This window comes from Crinia signifera, chromosome 4, assembly GCF_055691185.1.
Source record: "Crinia signifera chromosome 4, ASM5569118v1, whole genome shotgun sequence".
NCBI lineage: Eukaryota > Metazoa > Chordata > Amphibia > Anura > Myobatrachidae > Crinia > Crinia signifera.
This window is the reverse complement of record NC_139220.1, coordinates 220,119,519-220,141,237: the sequence shown is the minus strand read 5'-3', so window position 1 is coordinate 220,141,237 and position 21,719 is coordinate 220,119,519. Positions and strand designations below refer to the sequence as shown.

Below are 21,719 nucleotides of genomic sequence, written 5' to 3'. Positions count from 1 at the left end.
ATATGGGAATTTTATTATTATTATCATTTTTATTTATATGGCTCCACAAGGTTTCTGCAGCACCTGACAATACATAGATGAGTGAAAATCAAGAAAATAATGAATTACAGTACAATGCAATTTAGGACAAGTACATCGTAAATAAAGACAGTCTCATCAGGGGACAGGACACTGACTCAATAATCAGGGTGGCAGAGATACTGTACATTATAAAAAAAAGCACATGAGGAGAGTGGACCTTGGTTGTGAGAGCTTACATTCTAAAGGGAAGGGGCACATTGACTAGGGTGATACAGAAGGAATAGGAGTGAGCATAAACAGAAGGTTATGATGAGAAATGGTTAGATTTAATGAAGAAGTGGGTCTTGAGAGATGCGATTTATCTTATGTAATACTCCCAGGGAACTGAAGGCTGAGGACAAGAGATCTAAAAAAAACACAAAAGAATGGACATCCACTGTCTTCTTTGTAATGTGTTTTTTTATTTTTTATTCACCAACTGGGAATGCAGATCAAGGAGAGTGCTTCTTCTGTATGGCGTTTCCCCGCTCAGAATTGTATGTGAAACATTGCTGGTGCTTAAAAGCAACCCCAATGTGCTGCTAAAGGCTGCACATACGATTTATCTTATGTGCCCGTTCATAATGCCCTGGATACAACAGACTGTCTGTTAGAATTTGCCCAATTTAAAAAAAATCAGCATTGTATCCATCAATGACTCTGGCCCCAAAATGCTCAGATTTCCAAGGATTGTTTTTTTTGTACATACTTTGAGTACAAGCTTATGTTCTCTTTCTCTTGTTTGTATTTAGGAATATTCAAGAGTTCATGCTACATTGACGTACGTTGGTTTCCTTTTGATATTCAAAAGTGTAAGTTGAAGTTTGGATCTTGGACATATGGTGGATGGTCTCTGGACTTACAAATGCGAGAAGCAGACATATCGGAGTATATCTCGAATGGAGAATGGGATTTAGTTGGTATGTTTTTATCTAGAGAGCTTAATTTGTATTTCCCTGTTATCGGATTTGTCTGTTACCGTAACCATGAGTTGACATGCTATATATAATTATTATCAATGTAACTTTTTTTGCTGTGTGTTAATGACTTTTGTATTTGCATTCAGCAATTTAGGTTCTAAATGGCTTATACTATAGCATTATTCTTTGAAAAGTTAATATAGGTCCGATGTGCCTATGAGATGAGAGGTCCACCACAGTTTCATTTGGTTTATTTATACCTTTAATTATTTTATGTTGCTACGTGTGACTAGCAAATCTAATATTTGATTGACCACAATCAGAGGTCAATCACTGAACATATTTAAAAATCAAAATGTCAATCATTATTCTACAAACGTCTATGTACAATGTATTTTGTTTAACATATTTTTACTAAATCAGTGTAATATTAAAATAGATCAATTATGTCTTGAACTAAGAATACAATCAACACTTAGAACAACAAAGGATTGTACACTAGTTCACAGCATCTCACAATTTTATAAAACTGGGAGCGAAATGTCTGTATTGTTAAATCTCTATATATAAAAGGCTAACTACTCCTCACCTCTATGAGGTGAATTACCGCCACTGACCACTAGAGGCCACTTGATGGACCAAATTACTCCTTTGTGTGAAGTGAAAGCAATTTTTTCAGGGACACTGATCTGTTTCAAAGTTGCTGGATATGGAGAGAGGAAGCTGTGAAGAGAAAGATTGGAGGTAGGAGCAGATAGGGACTAGGGGTGGGGTTGAGAGTTTTTGGGCTTAAAACAATCACAGTTCAAAGTGAAAGTAAAAACTGTCACAGCTCAAAGTGAAAGCAAAAACAATCACAGCTCAAAATGAAAGTACAAAAAAACGGTCACAGTTCAAAGTGAAAGTAAAAACGGTCACAGGTGAAAGTACATTTCAGAAGCCGTCATTTTGATGGGCATTTAACTAGTATGGTAAAAAAAAAAAAAATAAGCTCTTGTATTCTTGTAATGTCAGGAAGATGACTGATGCATGCATTCCTGTAATTTTAAATTATTTTGTATTGCTGCCGGTAACTACATTTACTGATGGTTAGCAACTGTGTTATTGGTGTATTTAATACAGTATTGATGGATTGCCAGCATTTGTATTTTCAGTTTACGCTACAGTAATATTGAGGTCTAAAATAGATTATGTAAATTGTGCAAACAGTGTAATTCTAGTTGCTACCTCAGGCAACAGAACTAAAATACCAACCTCTGATTATATGCATGCAATGATTAAAGTATACTACCTTGAATAGATTAGTTGTGGATTATTACATTTTATACCCAGCAAATCAATAATTATTGTAGCCATTAACAATACATCATGATTTATGTTGATGCTTTGTAAAAGAAAAAGTAAAAAAATAAATGTAATAACAATGAACGTGCATATTACAAGATAATAATTAATGCTACTTTTACTAATTATGCACAACAGGTGATTAATGTGAGTGGAAACTTTTCACTGTAGGATTAAAGCAGTGTATATTAGCAGGTTGGAGTCATAGATCAACATCAAAGTAAATAACAGAACATGGTTGTAGGTATACATTATAATGATGGGTATATGCCACAACAACTACAACACTGGGCACTGTTTATTTTGGTGTTATTAATCCTTACCTCTCAGTTGGCCAGTGTTGAAAGATCACTAAATCTGGGTACAGACCTACAGATTTATCTGTCCAATCTGTCTGGTGGGAACAAATAACTGGTAATGTATGGGATATACAAGAATCAACCATTGGGAGCACCAAATGCTGGAAAGTGGACAAAAATAATTGTCTGGGATGACCAATGTCTGTTTTCTAGTGTTTGGGAGCAAATGTTGGCTTCTCATTTGCTCCCATACATTACCAGATTTTTGTTCCCACCAGATAAATTAGACAGATAAATCTGTAGATGTGTACTCATATTCAGCACCTGATTCTAAATCAGATGCATAGAGGATGGAAGACCAAATGTCTGTGGCAGCCAGGTTAGTACCTTATGATAGTATTTGGCCATCTACGGGAGTATTCACCTGCTTTCATGGGTATTGTTACAACGCCCCCTTTTTTCCATTCACAACTAACAGTCATCACTACTATAGCAACATACAGCTTACCCATGGCAGATGCAAAAGAACCCTCAGAACCAGGCATCCCTACTCCAATGACATGCCTCAATCAAACGCAATAGTATAGATCAGTAGTGGAACATGTGAGTGGTTGGCCTAGGTGCAAAAATATCATGGGCCGCTTCCTCCAACCCAACCCAAGTTCAGATATGCCACACAACAGAGGGTGACAGCAGTGGGCCCTCTTGGACCCTGGTGCAATGCACCTACTGTACTGCACCAGTAGTAGTTCTGCCTCTTGTCTGGATACGTATTGTGTCTATGAGAGTTCCATGTCTGTTGTGCATCAAGGTGCGTATGCACAGTTTGGTACTGCATGTGTGCAGTCTCATTACTGTCTTCTGATCACGTCCAAATTAAAATCAACCCCAAAATCTCCAGGTGAGACGGTCCTTTTATGATAGTTACAAAGCTTACTTCCTTCACAAGTGTTTGATGAATTATATATTTGAGTGTTTATTATTCTTATTATAAAAAGTCTATGCTCCTGAATATATTTATATCTTGATTAATCATTTTTTACTTCAGAAAGAAAAAAGTATGACAAATCTATTTCTCTGTAGGAGTCCCTGGGAAGCGGTCTGAGAGCTTTTATGACTGCTGTAAAGAACCATATCCAGATGTGACATTCACCATTACAATGAGACGCAGAACATTGTATTACGGACTGAACCTCCTTATTCCCTGTGTGCTGATATCTGCGCTAGCCTTGCTTGTGTTCCTGCTTCCGGCAGACTCAGGAGAGAAGATCTCACTTGGTAAACACATGCAGCTTCTAGAAAACAGAATTGACTTTCATAGGATCAGCAAAGTGTAGACGCTTGAAATCTAGTCTTGTGAATACACTTAGGTGATTATACAGAAAGCAGTGCTATTATGCTGTAAGATGCAGCAGCTACACAGTTTATTATTCAGACCCTTCAATTGCAGCATGTCCTTTGACTTTCAGAACTGAATCATTTCTTAAACTGACATACAGTTTTATATACACATCATTTAAAATCCTGACAGCTTGAACTGTATACAGGGATTTACATTAAGATGGGAAACCTTTCCATGGAAAGTTTATGAGCTATTTATAAGAGACAAAGGGGGGGGGGGGATGTAATCCTCCGCCGCTATTTCCTATTTAGAAGCTGTGGGGCCCGTTCTGCCGATAACGGGCGTGGACATGCCCCCTTTTCCCCGATCGGCAGGCAGAACATTGAATCCTGACTGCTGATTTTCTGTAGGGCAAATCGCAAATGGGCCAGGATCGCGGCTGTCGATTCGGGAGGGATCGACCGCCGCGTTCCGGGATTGCATACCCCCCCATAATCACCAATGGTTATGAAAAATGTCTTAGATCGAGAATGAATTCTCTGGCACAGATCTATCTAGACAGAAAATCACTAGAAAGCCACTTTCTGCATTCTTGAAGAGGAATTCAGTACCCGTAGAACAAAGTTCCATAATTTATTAAAGTGTAAAAATGTAGAGCTGCAATGCATTTTTTAACGTGCAATTTAAATACATTTTTGTTAGTCCATAAAGCATGGTCATAGCACCCAGTCATCCCTATTTGTATTGTCCCCATTTGTGGGCAATTGAAAGGTACTACCGCTAAACACAGCAAATGCAGGAGCCGCCATTATTTGTGGAATAACTTGTTAAAATGAAAACAAAAATCACCCTGCTGGCGTGGCCCCGCCCACTATGATATAGTATCTACATGCCCCCTGCTCTGATTCGCTTTCTCCAAATGTTGGATGAATGCTTTTAGTTAGTGCATCTCCTTTTGCAGGATACTGAGAGCAAATGGAAATGTACAAAGGTACACCCACTACATTTATTTTTTTGGTTTTCCCCTTATTGTAAAACTTGAATAAACATATTTACTTTTAAGTGTTCCACCACAAAACATATATGAATTAATTATATATTTTCTGTATGAGCTACATAGTTAAACATTTGAATGGTGAACTGACTGCCTCCAATTGCCATTCAGATGAAGAATCACTGATTCTGTCAGACCAAAAGTGCCAGTGACACTTGGCAAATGCTGGGTACAGGAAAGTGCATTGTGAACTTCATACAACTTAATTAGCTATGTTCTCTATATCCTGCATGGACTATTCCCCCAATTTATTTTTAGAGGGGACATACAGTACAGCCAAATTATAATTTTAGCTGCAATTAGCAGGGCATGAAACTAGGGATACAATCAGATAATGGGGGTATTTATCAAAGCTTAGAGATACAGTACAATTGTGAGAAATAGTAGTAGCTAATCAGCTTCCACCTTACATATTAAACCTATTTTTGAGAAATGTCAGAAGCTGATTGATTGGTGCTTTATCGCTTACTGTATATTGTATCCCCAAGAATTGATCAATACACTCCTATAGTACAGTATACATATACATTAGATTTACAATACATTTCACAACTAGTTGAACATTTAATTTAAAGTTTCCTTTTATGAGATGTTCTATTTTGTATATAATTGAATAAAAGCTATGTTTTATTGCTATTAAAATACAATAATATCCATACTTTTATTATTTTCCATTTTCCATTGTCTATCTGAACTTGGAATTATACCATCAAATGTGTTTATTTTTTAGAAGTTATCATTTTGTACCTTCTATAGATGATAACTAGAAACATATCAATGTACAGCAATTACTTTAAGACCAATACTTTTGTACAAAAACAGGTTCATGGCTTAACAAAGTCATATACAATTTGTTGAATGACATACTGTATATGAGTTTGCAGCAATGTCATGGTTAGATACTGGTCATGGGTTAGATAAAGTAGAATACAACATCATGTACAATATTAAACTCTGATACATAGAGAAAATATGTGATGGATCATTTTGTAATATGTTTCAGAGGTGCTTTACTAATTAAGACAGCTAATAAAAATCAGAGAGAAAAACAGGTGTGTATTACCACTAGGTCAAATACTACCAGGCGCTGTTTAGGGCTCAGTTCAAATTTAGAAGCAGTTGGAATCAGGGATAGTCAGTTCCTTAGTACATATACAAGATAAAATAAGGATATTTAAACTGCGCTTTGAGGAAGGAGATGACACCGTAAAATTAAAACCAATTTATTACAATATATGCTAAATAAACATGATAAGCATAATAAACATATTTAAAATACAGGAAGAATAGCAATTAGATTGGTGCATGTTGTAATAATTAGTGTAAATTACACTGTAATTGAATGAGAGTTGAATTTTTGAAACAAAAGCACCACACTTATCCTTCTTTTAAATGGATCCTGTTCCTATTGGACTACCATGGGCAAGATGGAAAGTTTTTAGTGTCGGACAATTTTAACACTCACATATCCTGGATGGCTGCCACAACTGCGTGCAGCAGCTTAATGGTCCCTTTGGAGTGAAGATGGCCTACTGTCCTCAAGTCGACTTTGGTTGGCCCAGATTCTGGCAATGTCCACTTTGAGTCCTGGTTCAGGTATCCGATGAAAAAGAATTGTAATCCCCAATCCACAATGGGAAGGAAGAAAGGAATGGGGGTGCTGTGCGCCTGATGTGTTTCGGTGGGGGGCTCCCAGTTTTTTCAAACCTTTTGACTGTTGACCTAGCCATTGTTAAGCTAATGCTTGTATCAACCTTCCAACCCTGTTGACCTTAGCCATGTCGTTTTCATGTGTTGACCTAAGCTATGTTGACCTTCTATGGTTGACTTAATATGTGTCGACCCAATGACCCATAAATAAAGTACTCATTATTTTTAAATGACGGTTCCTATGTTTTGTTGTGAGATTTAAATATAACTGCAGAAGTCATCCACAGCATAGCTTGCTTGAAACCCCTTTATTCATAAGGATATATTTACAAACCAATCAGATTTATTATGTTGCTAGATTAATAATTTGTAGAAAGTGATTGGTTGCTGTGGGAATATATCCACTTATATAAATCTGCACTTTAGTAAATATAACCAAGTAATTTAAACAATAAAATAAAAACAAAAACAAATGAAAAAGTAAAAAAAAAAACCAGACCCACTGCCGGGCACTCGCACCCACGAGTGTAGGCGGGGGTGTGGGGTGGCATGTAGTTGTGCAAACTCCCCCCCCAGTCTGGCTCCTGGCTCCTTCCACCTGCAGCTCTCCGGGAGTTGCATGTGATAACTTTCCTAATCAGATTTGAGCCCTCCCGGGGAGCTGCCGGGGAAATCAGCTTCAACTTGTTCTTCGGACATGTCGGCCTGATGTATGGGGGCCTTAAGACCTGTTTATGTAGTATATTTTTTCAATCCCCAGCCAACTCTCAGGTTGAAGCTTTCAGTCTGATCTTAGCGAAGAACAAAAAGCGGAATATGAATTATGGAATGATTATCATCAAACGTGCAGAATTTCACACTGTATTTTTACCTATTTGTTTTAGGTATAACTGTGCTGTTGTCTCTTACTGTATTCATGCTGCTGGTGGCAGAGATCATGCCAGCCACGTCAGATTCAGTGCCGTTAATAGGTAAGTGATACAGAAAGCAATTTCTCTCAGGCACAATATTACAGGTCACTGAATAATGATTACAGGTGGCTACCTTTATACCTAGAGTATTTCTTACATTCAGCTGTTTAGTTGGTAAAATATAAATTCAACAGAAATATACATGTAAAGAAATATACTATTCTTTTTTAATGAGTGCAGCAACTTTTTCTTTGTTTTTCCTCCAGCCAGGTAACATAAAGCAAAAACAGTTACACATAGCATAATAATGTTTTCCAACTTTGATGTCCCATGTGATCACAAAAAAGATCAGTGCACTGGATTCCTCCACCTCATACTGTTGGCTTTTTTGTTTAAAGAAATAAACCTCAAAGCAAGAAGAAAGGATATGTTTTTTTTAATGGCACACAAAATCTAGAATAAAAGCTACACACGGTAAAACATATCCTTTTAATGTCAGTTATATACAAAAAGCCAGATACTGTGAAATATTAAAAACAATTAAAGGTGCAATGGTAAAGAACACTTAATTGATGTGTGTTTGCAATGTTATCATTTTATATATTTTGTAGCAATAACCATTATACAAATGATCATACAGTCTATGCAATATGTGAATTTAAATGAAATTATTTATAATAACGTTCTAGCTTATTCACTTACTGTATCAGTGTCCTTGATTTGTAAATGATTATATTGTACAGAAAAGTATATAAGGTACTTGTGTATTATCACGGCGCCCATCGCATCGCAGACCATAAGGCATGCGATGGTATGCGACGCGACGAGATTTCCCCCGATGTCATACAATGTTAAAAATGTATAGCATTGTAAATGGCATACAATGCCATACAATGCGATGCGATGCAGTTTTAAATAGTATAAGTACCCTAATGGGGGCTTACAATGTTAAATGCACACCCATTATGAACGTAAACCCGAAGCGTGGCGAGCGTAGCGAGCCTGCGAGGGGTGGCGGTACGCGTCCTTCGACCTTTTCATACCCCCACTATCCACGTCGGCGTGGAGTTGATTTCATATAGTGTGGCGAGCGCAGCAAGCCACCGAGCCTGAAGCGTGGCAAACGCAGCGAGCCCTACGAGGGGACGCGGAATACATGTAAAGTAATATGCGTCCACTCGCCACGCTTCGGGCTCGGTGACTCGCTGAGCTTGCCACACTATATACGCCACACTATATAGAATCAACTCCACGCCGACGTGGATAGTGGGGGTATGAAAAGGTCGGAGGAAGCGTACCGCCACCCCTCGTGGGCTCGCTGCGCTCACCACGCTTCGGGTTGACGTTCATATTGGGGGTGGCGTGGGGGTGCATTTAACATTAGGGTGCTTATACAATTTAAAATCGTATAGGGGGCTTATACAATTTTAAATCTCATCGCATCGGTGTGCATCCGGTGTATGGCATGCGATGCAATTAAAAGTCGTGCGACTTAATATCGGGGGCGCCGTGATAATACACAAGTACCGTATATAATTACACTGATTCTTAGATCACCAAATAAAGATCTTTGGGGCATATCCCTTGATTGATATAACTATTTGTTATAGCATCTAGTATTATAGAAAGGACAGTGATTCATAGATCACCAAATAGACCAACCTGCAGAGAATGGTTAGTGAGCATTTTAAAATTATATATGTGAAACCTCTTATTATCATTGCTCTATATATGTATTTTTCTGATAAAATGACCTATAAGATAGAACATTTCTTACAGAATTAATAAAGGTGTTAGAACATACAATTCCTTACCACTTTAGAACAGGTGTCAGTACATCACTAATATGAGAGAGAGATAGAGATGTCAGACTCCCATCTACAAACTTCTGAATCTGAGTTAATGGCAAAATCCTCACAAATAACGCTAAGGGGCGGCAGCCTTAAAACACAGCAAGTTTCATTCATACAGCTAGACTTCTTCAGGGTTACAATCACTTTAATAATGCACTTGCAAACATAATATATTTCCAGCATATACAGTAAGAATATATATATATGTATAGTGTTAAGTGTATATATTACTATACACTTATTGTATAGTGTTAAGTGTATATTATATATATATATATATATATATATATATATATATATATACATATATCACAATGGGGGGATCCCCTTCCTGCGCTCTATAATATGCGAGCAGCTCCTCTGAAGGGTCCTCTGTTAGACAGGACCCGAAAGATAGAAATGAAGAGAAGTAGAGTTTCAGAGAGCGCTACAGATGGTAAACCAATTTCAGGGTTACTATTTAATAAAATATACAAACATATAAAAACCCGTAATCAGGTATCATACATGAACAAGTGGTGAACAATCTCAACATAAAAATATACAACTATGGTTAGTCGTTCAGTTTGATCGATGACAAGTGCTCAACGCATTTCGTCATGGTCATGACTTCATCAGGGGCAATATTGCAATCGAAAATAACTATGAAAGTCCTATACAGTGGTATCCACAGCTGAATATTTCAACAAACAGTCCGGAAGGATCCCAATCACGGGACAGAGAAAACACAGTTTTCTTCACAAACTCATTGGAGTAATTTTAGAGGATTTAGCTGGAAGGCTTTTTCACAAACAGAATTGACCAAGTATTAGCAGATAATATGCTCAGGAGTAGTAGCATACAGCTCGAGTTCACCACAGTGAATATATATCTAATTCCCAATTTGATTAGTTGGCCTCAGTCCCATGACCCAGCATAAGATTGTGCTTCATCTGGAATCAGTATCAGCATAGCAGTAAAGTATCAGAGTGTTAAGTAAGTGAAAGTAGCTGCTCAGTGTTAAGCCCCATACACACGTGGTGACCCAGCTTTTCTGGCTGAGTGAGGTGCTGTAGCACGAATGCTCAGCACATAGTAGGACACCCCCTCGGTGCACTGCGATGCAGTGTTAAGCCCCATACACACGGGGTGACCCAGCTTTTCTGGCTGAGCAAGGGTGCTGCAGCACGAACGCTCAGCACATAGTAGAACACCCCCAAAGCACACTGCAATGCTATGTGCTGAGCATTCGTACAGAGCGAGGCTTTGCCTATTTTTATAATAGGCAAAGCCCAGTGATCTGGGGAAAGCCAGTACAAGCACTGGCTTTCCCTGCGGGCAATACAGAACCACGGGATCTCGCATCGGCATCGCTGCAGGGCATACACATGGAGAGTTCCATGCTCCTTTTCTAAGTGATCTAGTAAGATCGCTTGATAAATTGTTAGAGATGCATAAGGATCTTACCTGTAGCTTTGCTTTACAGGTGGGAAGGGTGCCAATCCCGATAGAAGGATCTTGGCCTTCTGGTATATATGCATACATATCATATTCAATATACTGTATAAGGTGGTATCTGGATTGCTTACCCTAGGTACCTATTATGAAATATGCTGCCTAGCTGAGACCTAGTCCTACAACATAGAAACAAGGGAGCAAGTGAACCCCCTATAATGTTAGGAGCCTACACAAAGACATTTGTTGGGTAGACTCATAATATTGACCAATTTTATGCCTTGTATATGATGTATAATTATTACATTTATTTAAATGGCTGTATGGCACATCTGTTCTCTTGAATCATTACGTTGTGTAATTTGTACTGGTAATCTGTGACTTTGGCCTGACCATAGGAAGGATTGCCTGTCAGCCTGATGTGTATCTGGTCTTTACTCTTATTGCTTTACATGATCACACTGGAGGAAAAACACATTAATAGAGGCTAGCGTTAGACTCATTAAATCAGTACTATATTGTTTGTTTACATCTATATTTCTGCTGAGTTTATATTTGATAAAAATCATTGTGTGTCGTATTTTGGTTCTACAATGTACTGTCATTAATAGGTAAGGTTTGACTACTCTTACAATGAAGTTGCTTAAATGCATATTATTCTTCTGGAGCAGATTCAATAATGCAAAATAAGAATATATTTAATTTATGCTCAGCTGTCCTACATTATCCCATATTAACTTTAGTAATTAATAAAGATCTCTCCAAAGTAGAAACCACTGTTCCAGACAATTACATGAATGAAATGTACTTCTTTAACATTGATAACTGTCCTGATTCTTAAATCTTGTCGCTAAGATAATTAAATGATAGAACTGTTTGTGTCTGTAGTTAAGACTTTTCTCATTGCCTGATAGTTTAAATGGATGCACTCAGGCAAGCTCCCAGTCATTGGGAAAGGTTTGTACAGCAATAACCATCCAATTAATACTTCCTGCATCCCAGCCTACTTACTGTATGTACTGATCCGGGTCTTCCGATTTTACTTTTCCTTTTACAGCCCAGTACTTTGCTAGTACAATGATTATCGTGGGTCTCTCAGTGGTCGTAACAGTTATCGTCCTTCAATATCATCATCATGATCCACATGGAGGCAAAATGCCAAAATGGGTAAATTCTCCATTCACAGAATATTGTAACAAGCGTAATAACTTCATATATTCCTATAAAATACTTTATTTTGATCATTCCATTGGAGGCCTATAAAAATAAATAAGAAAATGATGTTTGCTGCTTCCAAACCAGGCATATGTTATACACCAGCGAGAAACACTTTCCTCCTGATGTGTACTGAAATTGCCTCTTGCGTGGTGACCGCAGGATACAGCATGGGGCCACAGTATTCTAACAGCTCATGTGGCTGAAAGTGCAATTAAAAATGACTTGCTTACAAACCTGGAATGGAAAGCAGCATGGTAGTATACATTAAATCATACTGTACTTGTAGACATTGTATTTCATTCAGTTCCTGTATGAAAACATTTTTATATACATTTGTAAATGTTACAACTAAATAATATTACAAAGACCATAACAGTGAGCAGCTTCTATTTCACAGTATGGAAATTAATAACGTAAGAAGCATTTTACATGCAATATCTAGTCCTGTGCGGCTTATTCTTATTTCCATAACTATCAATTACCTTTTTATTTTATTTTTGGTGTTTAGATGCTCTAGTACAGGCATGTCCAAACTATGATCTTCCAGCTGTTGTGAAACTAAACATCCCAGCATGCCTTGCCATGGTTTTAGCATTCCTTATTAGCAAAACTGTAGCAAGGCATGATGGGACTTGCAATTTCACAATAGCTGGAGGGCCATAGTTTGGACACCCCTGCTCTTGGGCCTACCACAAAAGTTAGTGCTTTGTAATTGAAGCATCACATATGTAATTTTATGGTATTGTATATCTTCATAACTACCCAACATACAGATTTTAGAAGGACAGTCCCTTTTAAGGCTCTTCTGGTGTACAGAGGAGTCCAAAATGTTGTGAGGAATGTATCTACCTGTACTATGGGCCTAATCCAGATTTGATCGCACAGCTGCAAATTCCCTGACGGCGATTATCTCTAGACTGCACATTTATCTGGGCTGCATTGCGTGACAGAATCCAATTACTAGCCTTTGGCATGGTGATTGACAGGAAGCTGGCATTTGTGGGTGGTAATCGGCCATTTTCTGGTAGTGTCTGGGAAAATGTTGGTGTGACCAGGCAAGGGGAGTTTATGTGACGTCAGCTCTGGCCCGATCTATAGTTTCTATTGCAGCCGCCGAGTCAGTCCTGGGCTACACACAGACTGCACAGTGAGAAAAATATTTAGATGGATTTGCAGCTAATTGCAGGCCTGCAATATTTTCGCAGGCCCTGCTAAGCAATTCGCTGGCTTGCACGGGGTGGGATTTCACTCTGTTGGGGCGGTGTTTACCTGACAGCTGTGCGATCGGATACAAATCAGGGGCTATTTAACCATTTTGATCCCATATAAATAAAAGTAAATACTAATAACCCTAGTGAATAAGGGCATTTAAGAGAGGTGGAGTGCAGCCTCCTCCATCTGGGCCCCCTCCTCTCTAGTTGGCAGCACTATAGAGTCTGAGCACTAGGAGCTCAGACTCTAATACACATGTGCAGATCTAAAGAAAAATAATGTGGCGGTCATTTTCCCAGCAAAGTTACTACTGCGTGTGTGCAAAACGCCAGGAAAACCGAGACTGTGCCATTTCCCCAGTGATGATTTGTGCTCTTGCTGCCGCCTATGGGGGACTCTGGCAAGGAAAGTACTAAAGAAATGGATGCAGCATGTGCGGTTAGGGTTGGACCCAGGGGCCCATTTGCACCACACTGCACCCATTATTAAGATGCCAGTCAGAACAATTAGGCTGTACTACTGTAACTAGGCTGATCTATCCCATGGCATATATTTTGTATTCACTGTCCTATATCCAGCCCAGCTATATTCACATTTTTTTATATAGCTAGAAGCCATTTAGGATTTACATATTTTAAGATACAACAGTAACTTATAATTTAAGGCAATGCAGCTACTGATGCTAAACTTTTTTATGCAGATTCCTTACTCTTCATTTCATTAGTGAATTGTTTTGACTTTGACTAACTTAAATATTTATATTATTCTGTCAATCAGAACAAGTTATTTAATCTTATTTTATTTCAAGTTAATATAATTCAATTCAATCAATGTCACAACACACGGTGGTCACAGCAAGATTTTTTATATACTAAAGTGCCATCACAGCAGATTCTAAATAAAAGGGTTATATTCAATCACATTACAAACAGAGCAATTGAAAAACTAAAACGGCTTATAAAAATGATGGAGATTTGCTGCAAACTGTGCAATAAGAATACTAATACCGGTTCCCTTCACTGTTATGGAAGAAATGTACATATTGGTGTCAACTGCAGCTGACCTCGAACTCTTAAATGCATGGTTCCAATGTCATGAAGGGTATCTTCACATTTTAGAAATTGTTTTGTCTAGACAAATTTGTTTATTTCCGTTGCCTTTAGATACAGCAGATCTGTTGTGTAGAAGATTATATTCAGGGTGCAGACTTAAATGTACATCTTGTCATATTGAAGAACAATGAAAACTTGCTCTTTTATGTAATAGGCTTCTCTGGAGAATTAATACAGAAAGATTAGGTCCTGCGCTATAGTGCAGTATATACTGTAATATAGGTATATTTAATATAAAAATATAACCAGACTCGGTTATAAATAACAAATTGCCTGTTGATTGCTGCGGTTCTAATTGGGGTAGCTCAGTATCCCAAACTCAGAAAACGAAAAACAGAAAAGATATATATAGAACTGCGCAATCACAGAGAAAAAAGCACAACCGGTTGTATATTGTTGCATCTAATACGCCATGTTACCTATATTTGGCATGCATTGGCTGATCGATAGACAAGCATTATTGGGCAAAGTCATATGTTAATAAGTCAGCAGAATGGTTTCAGATTAGTCCGTTAGTAACAATTAATAGGCAGTCCAATATTATAGATACATCACGTTAGTTTAATAATCACTGAAATTGGTGGTGATTCATGGAGATGATATTTCTTATGATGGCTGATGCACCAATAAGCGATGATAATTACAGATGTGGAGGTGTGTGAATTGCATTTATTGATAACATTGTGACACTAATACTGCTAGTGTTTATCTGGAAACATCATTATATGCCTTTGATTTAATCAGCATCTTTTCCTATATATGTTTGAAACGCATCAGCCTATCGATAATTAAGCCATCTTCATGGAGTAGTTGTCACCATAAAGTTAATGATGATGACTTCAATATCTTTAGTTTTGTACTATTCAACTTTCCACCCTGGCACATATCGTTACACTAAGAGGCGTATGTATATGCTGCTCAGGTACGACACTAGATTTCTCAATTGCAGTTCCCGCTCTCTGATCTGTTACTCAATAGTGAGCATCTAACTGTATGTTTAAACTGGACACCTATAACCGCTCAGACTCTCAGTGCAGGAACCAAGGCACGGGAAGATTTCGTACCCTTAAAAGAAAAAATCTTTTTACGGTCAGGGCAGTAAAATTGTGGAACTCTCAGGAGAAGTGGTGTCGGCACAGACAATAATTTTTTTTAAATAAGGTTGGGCAATCAACTATTGGGCAAAAACATCCAGGGGTACAAATAACAATCATAATCTGTATATAATTAAATCAGATTTCAGTTTATAGAAGGGATGAAGCAAATAGATCATGCACTTTTGAAGGTTGACCTTGATGGACTCAAGTCTTTATTCAGCTTTAACTACTATGTAACTACTATGTAACGGGTAAAATGTTATCTCAACAATGACATCAGTAATGCTAAGGATGACGTTTCCTGGCTGCTGACTTTAGCTTGAGTATACTTTGCAATCTCAAGGTCTAATTATCCTTGTGTTCTAAAAATAAAATAATCCTGTATATAAAGGTTATTTCTAGATTTGCAGAAATAATTTATTTTATTTCATATGTTTTACCTGGCACAGTTTTGAAAATGTTGCTTCTCACTACCATAATTAGAATAGACTCATTTATCTATAAATCTGCACAAGTACAGACTGGATGCTGGGCATATGGTAGGTGCATACACTTACAATCATCCTAATCTATCAATGTAAATTAGTTATATTATAACCATTCTATTTTCTTTAGTTAATAATGTCATTTTATATGGCAAAACAACTATAAAACAGTTGCAGGATCATTTTAGTAGTAACATTTAAAAAAAAAACTATTTTAATGATTAATAGGATTCATTTTAATGTTATTTTTACCCAATGAGCATTAAATATGTATGCTAATGTAAGTTATCTTATGGCTGAGGTGAGCACATTGATCTTTCTTGTAGATGATTAAGGACACGACCCATGGGGATAGCCTGCACGGCCACAATCTCAGCTTTCATAGACAACCACAACACCCCCAACCACCACCCCTAGCACAGTTTGCACATACAGCCACAAACCCCCCTACAACCGGACCCAGTGACTACTTGTACAGAGAGCAACAGTAATCATCCTACCTTCCCACAGTGATAGGTAGCTTGCAAAGACACACCACCCACCCAGTGACAGCTTTCACTGACAGCCACAACCCCCCACCACCAGCAAGTTTGCACAGAACCCTCCACCGCTAACCCGGGGACAGGTTGCACAGACTGTTCCCTAATTGTACCTTGGGAGGTGGGATGGTGCTTGGACACTACTGTTTGTGTAATGTCAATCTTATGTAGTTGGCCACACCTAGTGTTGCCATGGGAGTTGGGGGTGCGGTTTCCTGTTACGGCTGTTCTTGTTTAACATGGCTACTTGAAACTAGCATGCAGTGTCTGTCCTCATTTATTACATCTGAAACAACTACCTGAGTGCTTGGTTCCTGCAGCTTGAGGATGGAATGTAGTCCTAGAGGGTGGTCATAGGATGGACTGTCATGTGATCCAGGGTGATTGTCTGCAAATCCTGAAGAAGTGCAGCAACTTGGCTGAGCCTCCTCCTCCTCACCACTTGCTTCAACCTGCACAGTTCCGGGAACTCCTACACTAACACTACTAGAAACTGCCAGGCCCACTACCCTTGGCCAGCAGAATGTTAATAATACATAAAGGAAAGAAATAACCATAGTGCAGGGGGTTGCGTGCTGTCCCAACAGGCCCCCAAAGCAGCCATGCCCATAGTAAATGCACCCCCTCCACCCTCTATAGTTACGCCTCTGCCTGAGGTGCAGTAGGTCCCACTTCATGAGATGAAAAATTTGGGAGGTCTGCCCATACTAAAGTTACATTACTAACAGTCCATTGTTGTCTGCACATATTTCGAATGCAGGCTACACTACACGTAATATTTAAACAATTTTGTTAATTGTTTATTTAATACAGTTAAGAAAATAACATTGCAGAGAAATCTGGACAAAAAAACCCTGATTTTAACAGTTTTTAAAATTTTTCTCTGTTTTCTTAGACCCGAATAATTCTATTAAACTGGTGTGCTTGGTTTCTGAGAATGAAGAGACCCGGTGAAGACAAGGTCAGGCCTGTATGCCAGCATAATAATAAGCAACGGCGCTGTAGTATGTCAAGCATTGAAGTTAATACCGTCACTGGTCAGCAGTCCAGCAATGGGAACATGCTATACATTGGCTTCCGTGGTCTGGAAGGCATTCATTGCACACCTACCACTGACTCAGGAGTAATATGTGGCAGGATGACCTGTTCCCCATCGCATGATGAAAACCTTATTCACCACCCACGCCACGCAGAGGGAGACCATGATTTGGGCAAGATACTGGAAGAACTACGTTATATCGCTAACAGGTTCAGAGACCAAGATGAGGATGAGTCAATATGCAATGAATGGAAGTTTGCGGCATCTGTGGTGGACCGGTTGTGTCTAATGGCATTTTCTGTCTTCACTATCATATGTACCATAGGAATCCTAATGTCAGCTCCAAATTTTGTAGAAGCGGTGTCTAAAGATTTTGCTTAACTCGCTTTGTACATGTATCTTTCGGAGATGTGTTTTCAACCAGACTGGACCTTTTATATCCAATCTTTGCTCAGAAGGCTCACATGCTCATTACTGGGGGCATGCATGACTGTGTATTGGTGCCAGCTGACTCTGACTTTAAACTGTATAGTTTATTTATATTTTATAGGTATTATGTTCAGGTTTAAGAACTTTATTTTATTACCTTTACAGTACATGTGACTATTTTCACCTATACACATACATTACATTAATTGTCCATTATCTTAAGATTATATAGTGTAAAATATGTCCCTATAGAAAATGTCAGTGTTGAAGTTATATTATTCTCCTTATCACCTGAGCACAGTGTTCTATATATATATATTGTCAAGAAAGGGGAGATAAATTGGCCATTATAAAAGAAAATAGATATATTTTTATATATTTTTAATTTGTAAGAAGTATAGAATGGACATTGCAAATGTAATGCTGTAGGCTTTTAATTATAACTGCCAGCACATGCTTTGTTAAGTGGGACTTGAATTTTTCTGTTTCCACACACTTATAAAATAGTAGATCCTACAATATATCATGTATACATGGGTACAATGTGTGAGGGATGTGAGACCAGTGCCAAATCCCTGGGCATATGGTCGAGGGGGTGGCATTGTTGCTTTCCGCTAGCAATCTGGATGTATTTTCCCTAATCTTCGCTGGTGATTGAGGGGCAGCAGGAAATCATGTGCGCCAAAGGTGGGCTGCAGAGGCTCCCTGCTATGACACTGTAAGATGATTTCACACCATTAAATCATTTGTAATATGGTACTTATGTTACTGCATAGCTTACCCTTCAGTCCACATTACATAATTTGGGGTAGGATGCAGCAAAAGTTTTAAAAAAATGGTTACACTTCTAAATATGATGGTTTTGGAGATTTGGCCACATTTTTATATGCACCAAGCTCCAGATACATTTCTGAGCTTGGACCCAGACTGCAGATAGCATTGCAGGACAGTGCACATAGGGCCTTATTCTAGTTCACTATTTCTGACAAAATCCTTCTTAGATGGACAAAACCATGTGCACTGCAGGTGGGGCAGATGTTACTTGTGCAGAGAGAATTAGATTGGGGTGAGGTTTTACGTCAAAGTGAGATCTATATTGCAGTGTAAAAATAAAGCAGCCAGTATTTACCCTGCACAGAAACAAAATGACTCACCCAAATATAATTCTCTCTGCAAAATTTACATCTGCCCCCCTGCAGTGCACATGGTTTTGTCCATCTAAGAAGGAATTTGTCAGAAAGAGTGAACTAGAATAAAGCCCTTTGTGAAGAGTAGACACCAGCTTCTGTGAGAGAACCAATCGTATTCCTCTCTATTGCTCCAGAGTTCTTTAACCTGAAAGTTCTATACAGGTTGAGTATCCCTTATCTGAAATTCTTGGGACCAGAAGCATTTTGGATTATTCCATATTTTGGAATGGTTTTATATTTGAAAGAGGTATCTTGCATTTATGTTGTATATACACATCGAACTCATAACATACAAATATATTTTATTTTTGCATGAAATAAAGTTTTAAAACTGTCACATATTTAGTGACAGTTACATATCATTTCCCCAGTAGTGCCAGTTACATATCATTTCCCCAGTAGTGCCAGTTACATATCATTTCCCCAGTAGAGCCAGTTACATGTTATTTCCCCAATATGTTCTTAGGGGGGAAAAAAAGTACATTTTGGAGACTATGGTTTTCGGAATAATTTGGATAACATATATGTGGATAAGGGATTCTCAACCTGTAATAGCAAAGGACAGCTCTTATCAGGAGATATTGTATTCGAGCATACAGCATTGCTAAACATTATACATCCCGCTCTTGCATTAAACTGTATTTCTAAAAATGACTTCAGAGTAAATTGCAATAGCTTTATAAATGTAGTTTCACTTTTGTATCAGATCAGGTATGTAAACCTATCAATCAAAGTGCTAGAAACAGCAAAAGATTGGAATGCATGCACATTAGTATGCAATAAAGTAGCACTTTGGCAACATAAGTGTAAAAAATCCCATTTTGTTTAAAATATTCTTCTACCACCTGCATATAAATTCCAATGCCATCAGGTTTTCATTGTCTACTCCATTTTATTAACTTGCACATCTGTAGCTTTGGTGCTGAGCATTCCAATTTCCCATATGAAATACATGTACACATTTAACAAGTGGGAGAAACTTTCAAGAGATATAATAGGGAGAAATTGCCCATAGCAACCCATCAGCTCCTGTCATTTTATGACTGTGCTAGATACAGTAAAATATTTTTCTATAAAGTTTGATACATCTCCCCTGGCCATACTTTATGCTGCAAAGTGATGTGCATAGGATTGTTTAATGGATCCGAAAACAAAAATAAATAAATAAATATAAGAGCAATAATGTTACACACATTTAACACAGAGGCGGAGAGAGATGGATGACTGTGTGCAGACTCCGTCTGGCCCCCTTCCTCTCTATCCGGCAGTAATGTAGACCTACCTCTGTCCCAGAGTCTACTGATCATGAAAATAGTGCAACGACCATTTTCCTGTGATTTCTGCAGCCTTTGTGTGTCTCCAGAGGGTGAGTACTGAAAACAAATGGGTGCAGTGTGGGCACCCAGGGGGCCAGCGTGTATCGCACACACTTACCTATAATAAATATGTTAGTGATTCAAGAGAGGGTTTAATGTTGCTCTGTGACTGTTCAATGTAAATGATTATTTATTTAATTGTTTATTTATTTACATCTTCATATATAGCGCAGCATACTGCATTGTGCTGATATACCATTTTGTATTCAACTGTATTTCCAAAATTGATATCTAATTAAACTGTTGGCAGTTGACTATTAAAATAATGTACAGAAACAGAATCATTGAGATGTTTAATATTACAACATATTTTTACAGAATTGTTGCAAATAAACAGAAAGGAAATGATTTGGGGGGGGTATTCAATGCCCCTGACGGTGAGCTATGACGGCCAGCAGTGCCGATAGCTCGCCATCAGAGTATTCAACTTCCTCCCCTTCACTTGCCATTTCCAATTCGCTTGCTCCCTTCGCCGAGGTTCCAATGGCAAGTGTGGCCATTAAAACGGTGGGGCTCGCCACAAAATGCAGTGAACTCGCTGCATTTGCGGCTAACCTCTCCGTTTAAGGAGATCCACGCCGTCCTCTCACAGCAAGGATTTCTCCCTAAAATTGAATATGGCGAGGATGTTTGACGGCAAAGATGGCCTTTCCTCCCCAAAAATAATCCATTCTCGCCCTAGAAACCCCCCCCTCACTGCAGCATTGCATACCGCTACTGGTATTAATGAGATGGTGTCAAAAAAATTATTTGATTCTGCTATATCTGTGTGATGCAACAAATTGTATGCTGTCTACAGTATGCCTATTTTAATATAAGTCACAAATAATTTTAAGACATAAAAGGATGATGAAACCTGTGTATGTGTATCATGCCTGTTTTTTTTTTTTTAAATTGACATACAATATGTAATATTCACTGTAAATAAAATGATGCACATACATATAATACTAATATACAATGTTTCATTGCCACTGCATTAAATAGAGTCCTTTCACAACATCTATCGCTAAAGGTTGTGCTGTATGGATTTCAGTTTAAGAAACACTAAACATGATGGATATTTGATCTGTCCTTTAAATGGTGATTCTATCACTTGGGAGTCCTATCTGTTAGAGGAATCACTAAATGGGGCAATATATGGTTTAGTTTCAA

General features: G+C 38.2%; 1 protein-coding gene across 2 annotated transcripts in view; it reads left to right on the top strand.

Annotated features, from left to right (window-relative positions):
- Nucleotides 1–21,423, top strand: part of LOC146075008 (neuronal acetylcholine receptor subunit alpha-7) — a 191,502-nt gene extending 170,079 nt beyond the window's left edge. For both annotated transcript variants that reach the window (XM_083183806.1, XM_083183807.1), the window contains 5 exons: nucleotides 813–980; nucleotides 3,707–3,901; nucleotides 7,554–7,640; nucleotides 11,925–12,034; nucleotides 17,426–21,423. In XM_083183806.1, the coding sequence (XP_083039932.1) occupies nucleotides 813–980; nucleotides 3,707–3,901; nucleotides 7,554–7,640; nucleotides 11,925–12,034; nucleotides 17,426–17,950 (1,085 nt within the window). In that variant the 3' untranslated portion in view covers nucleotides 17,951–21,423. The remainder of the gene's footprint in view (nucleotides 1–812; nucleotides 981–3,706; nucleotides 3,902–7,553; nucleotides 7,641–11,924; nucleotides 12,035–17,425) is intronic.
- The last annotated feature ends 296 nt before the right edge of the window (nucleotides 21,424–21,719 follow it).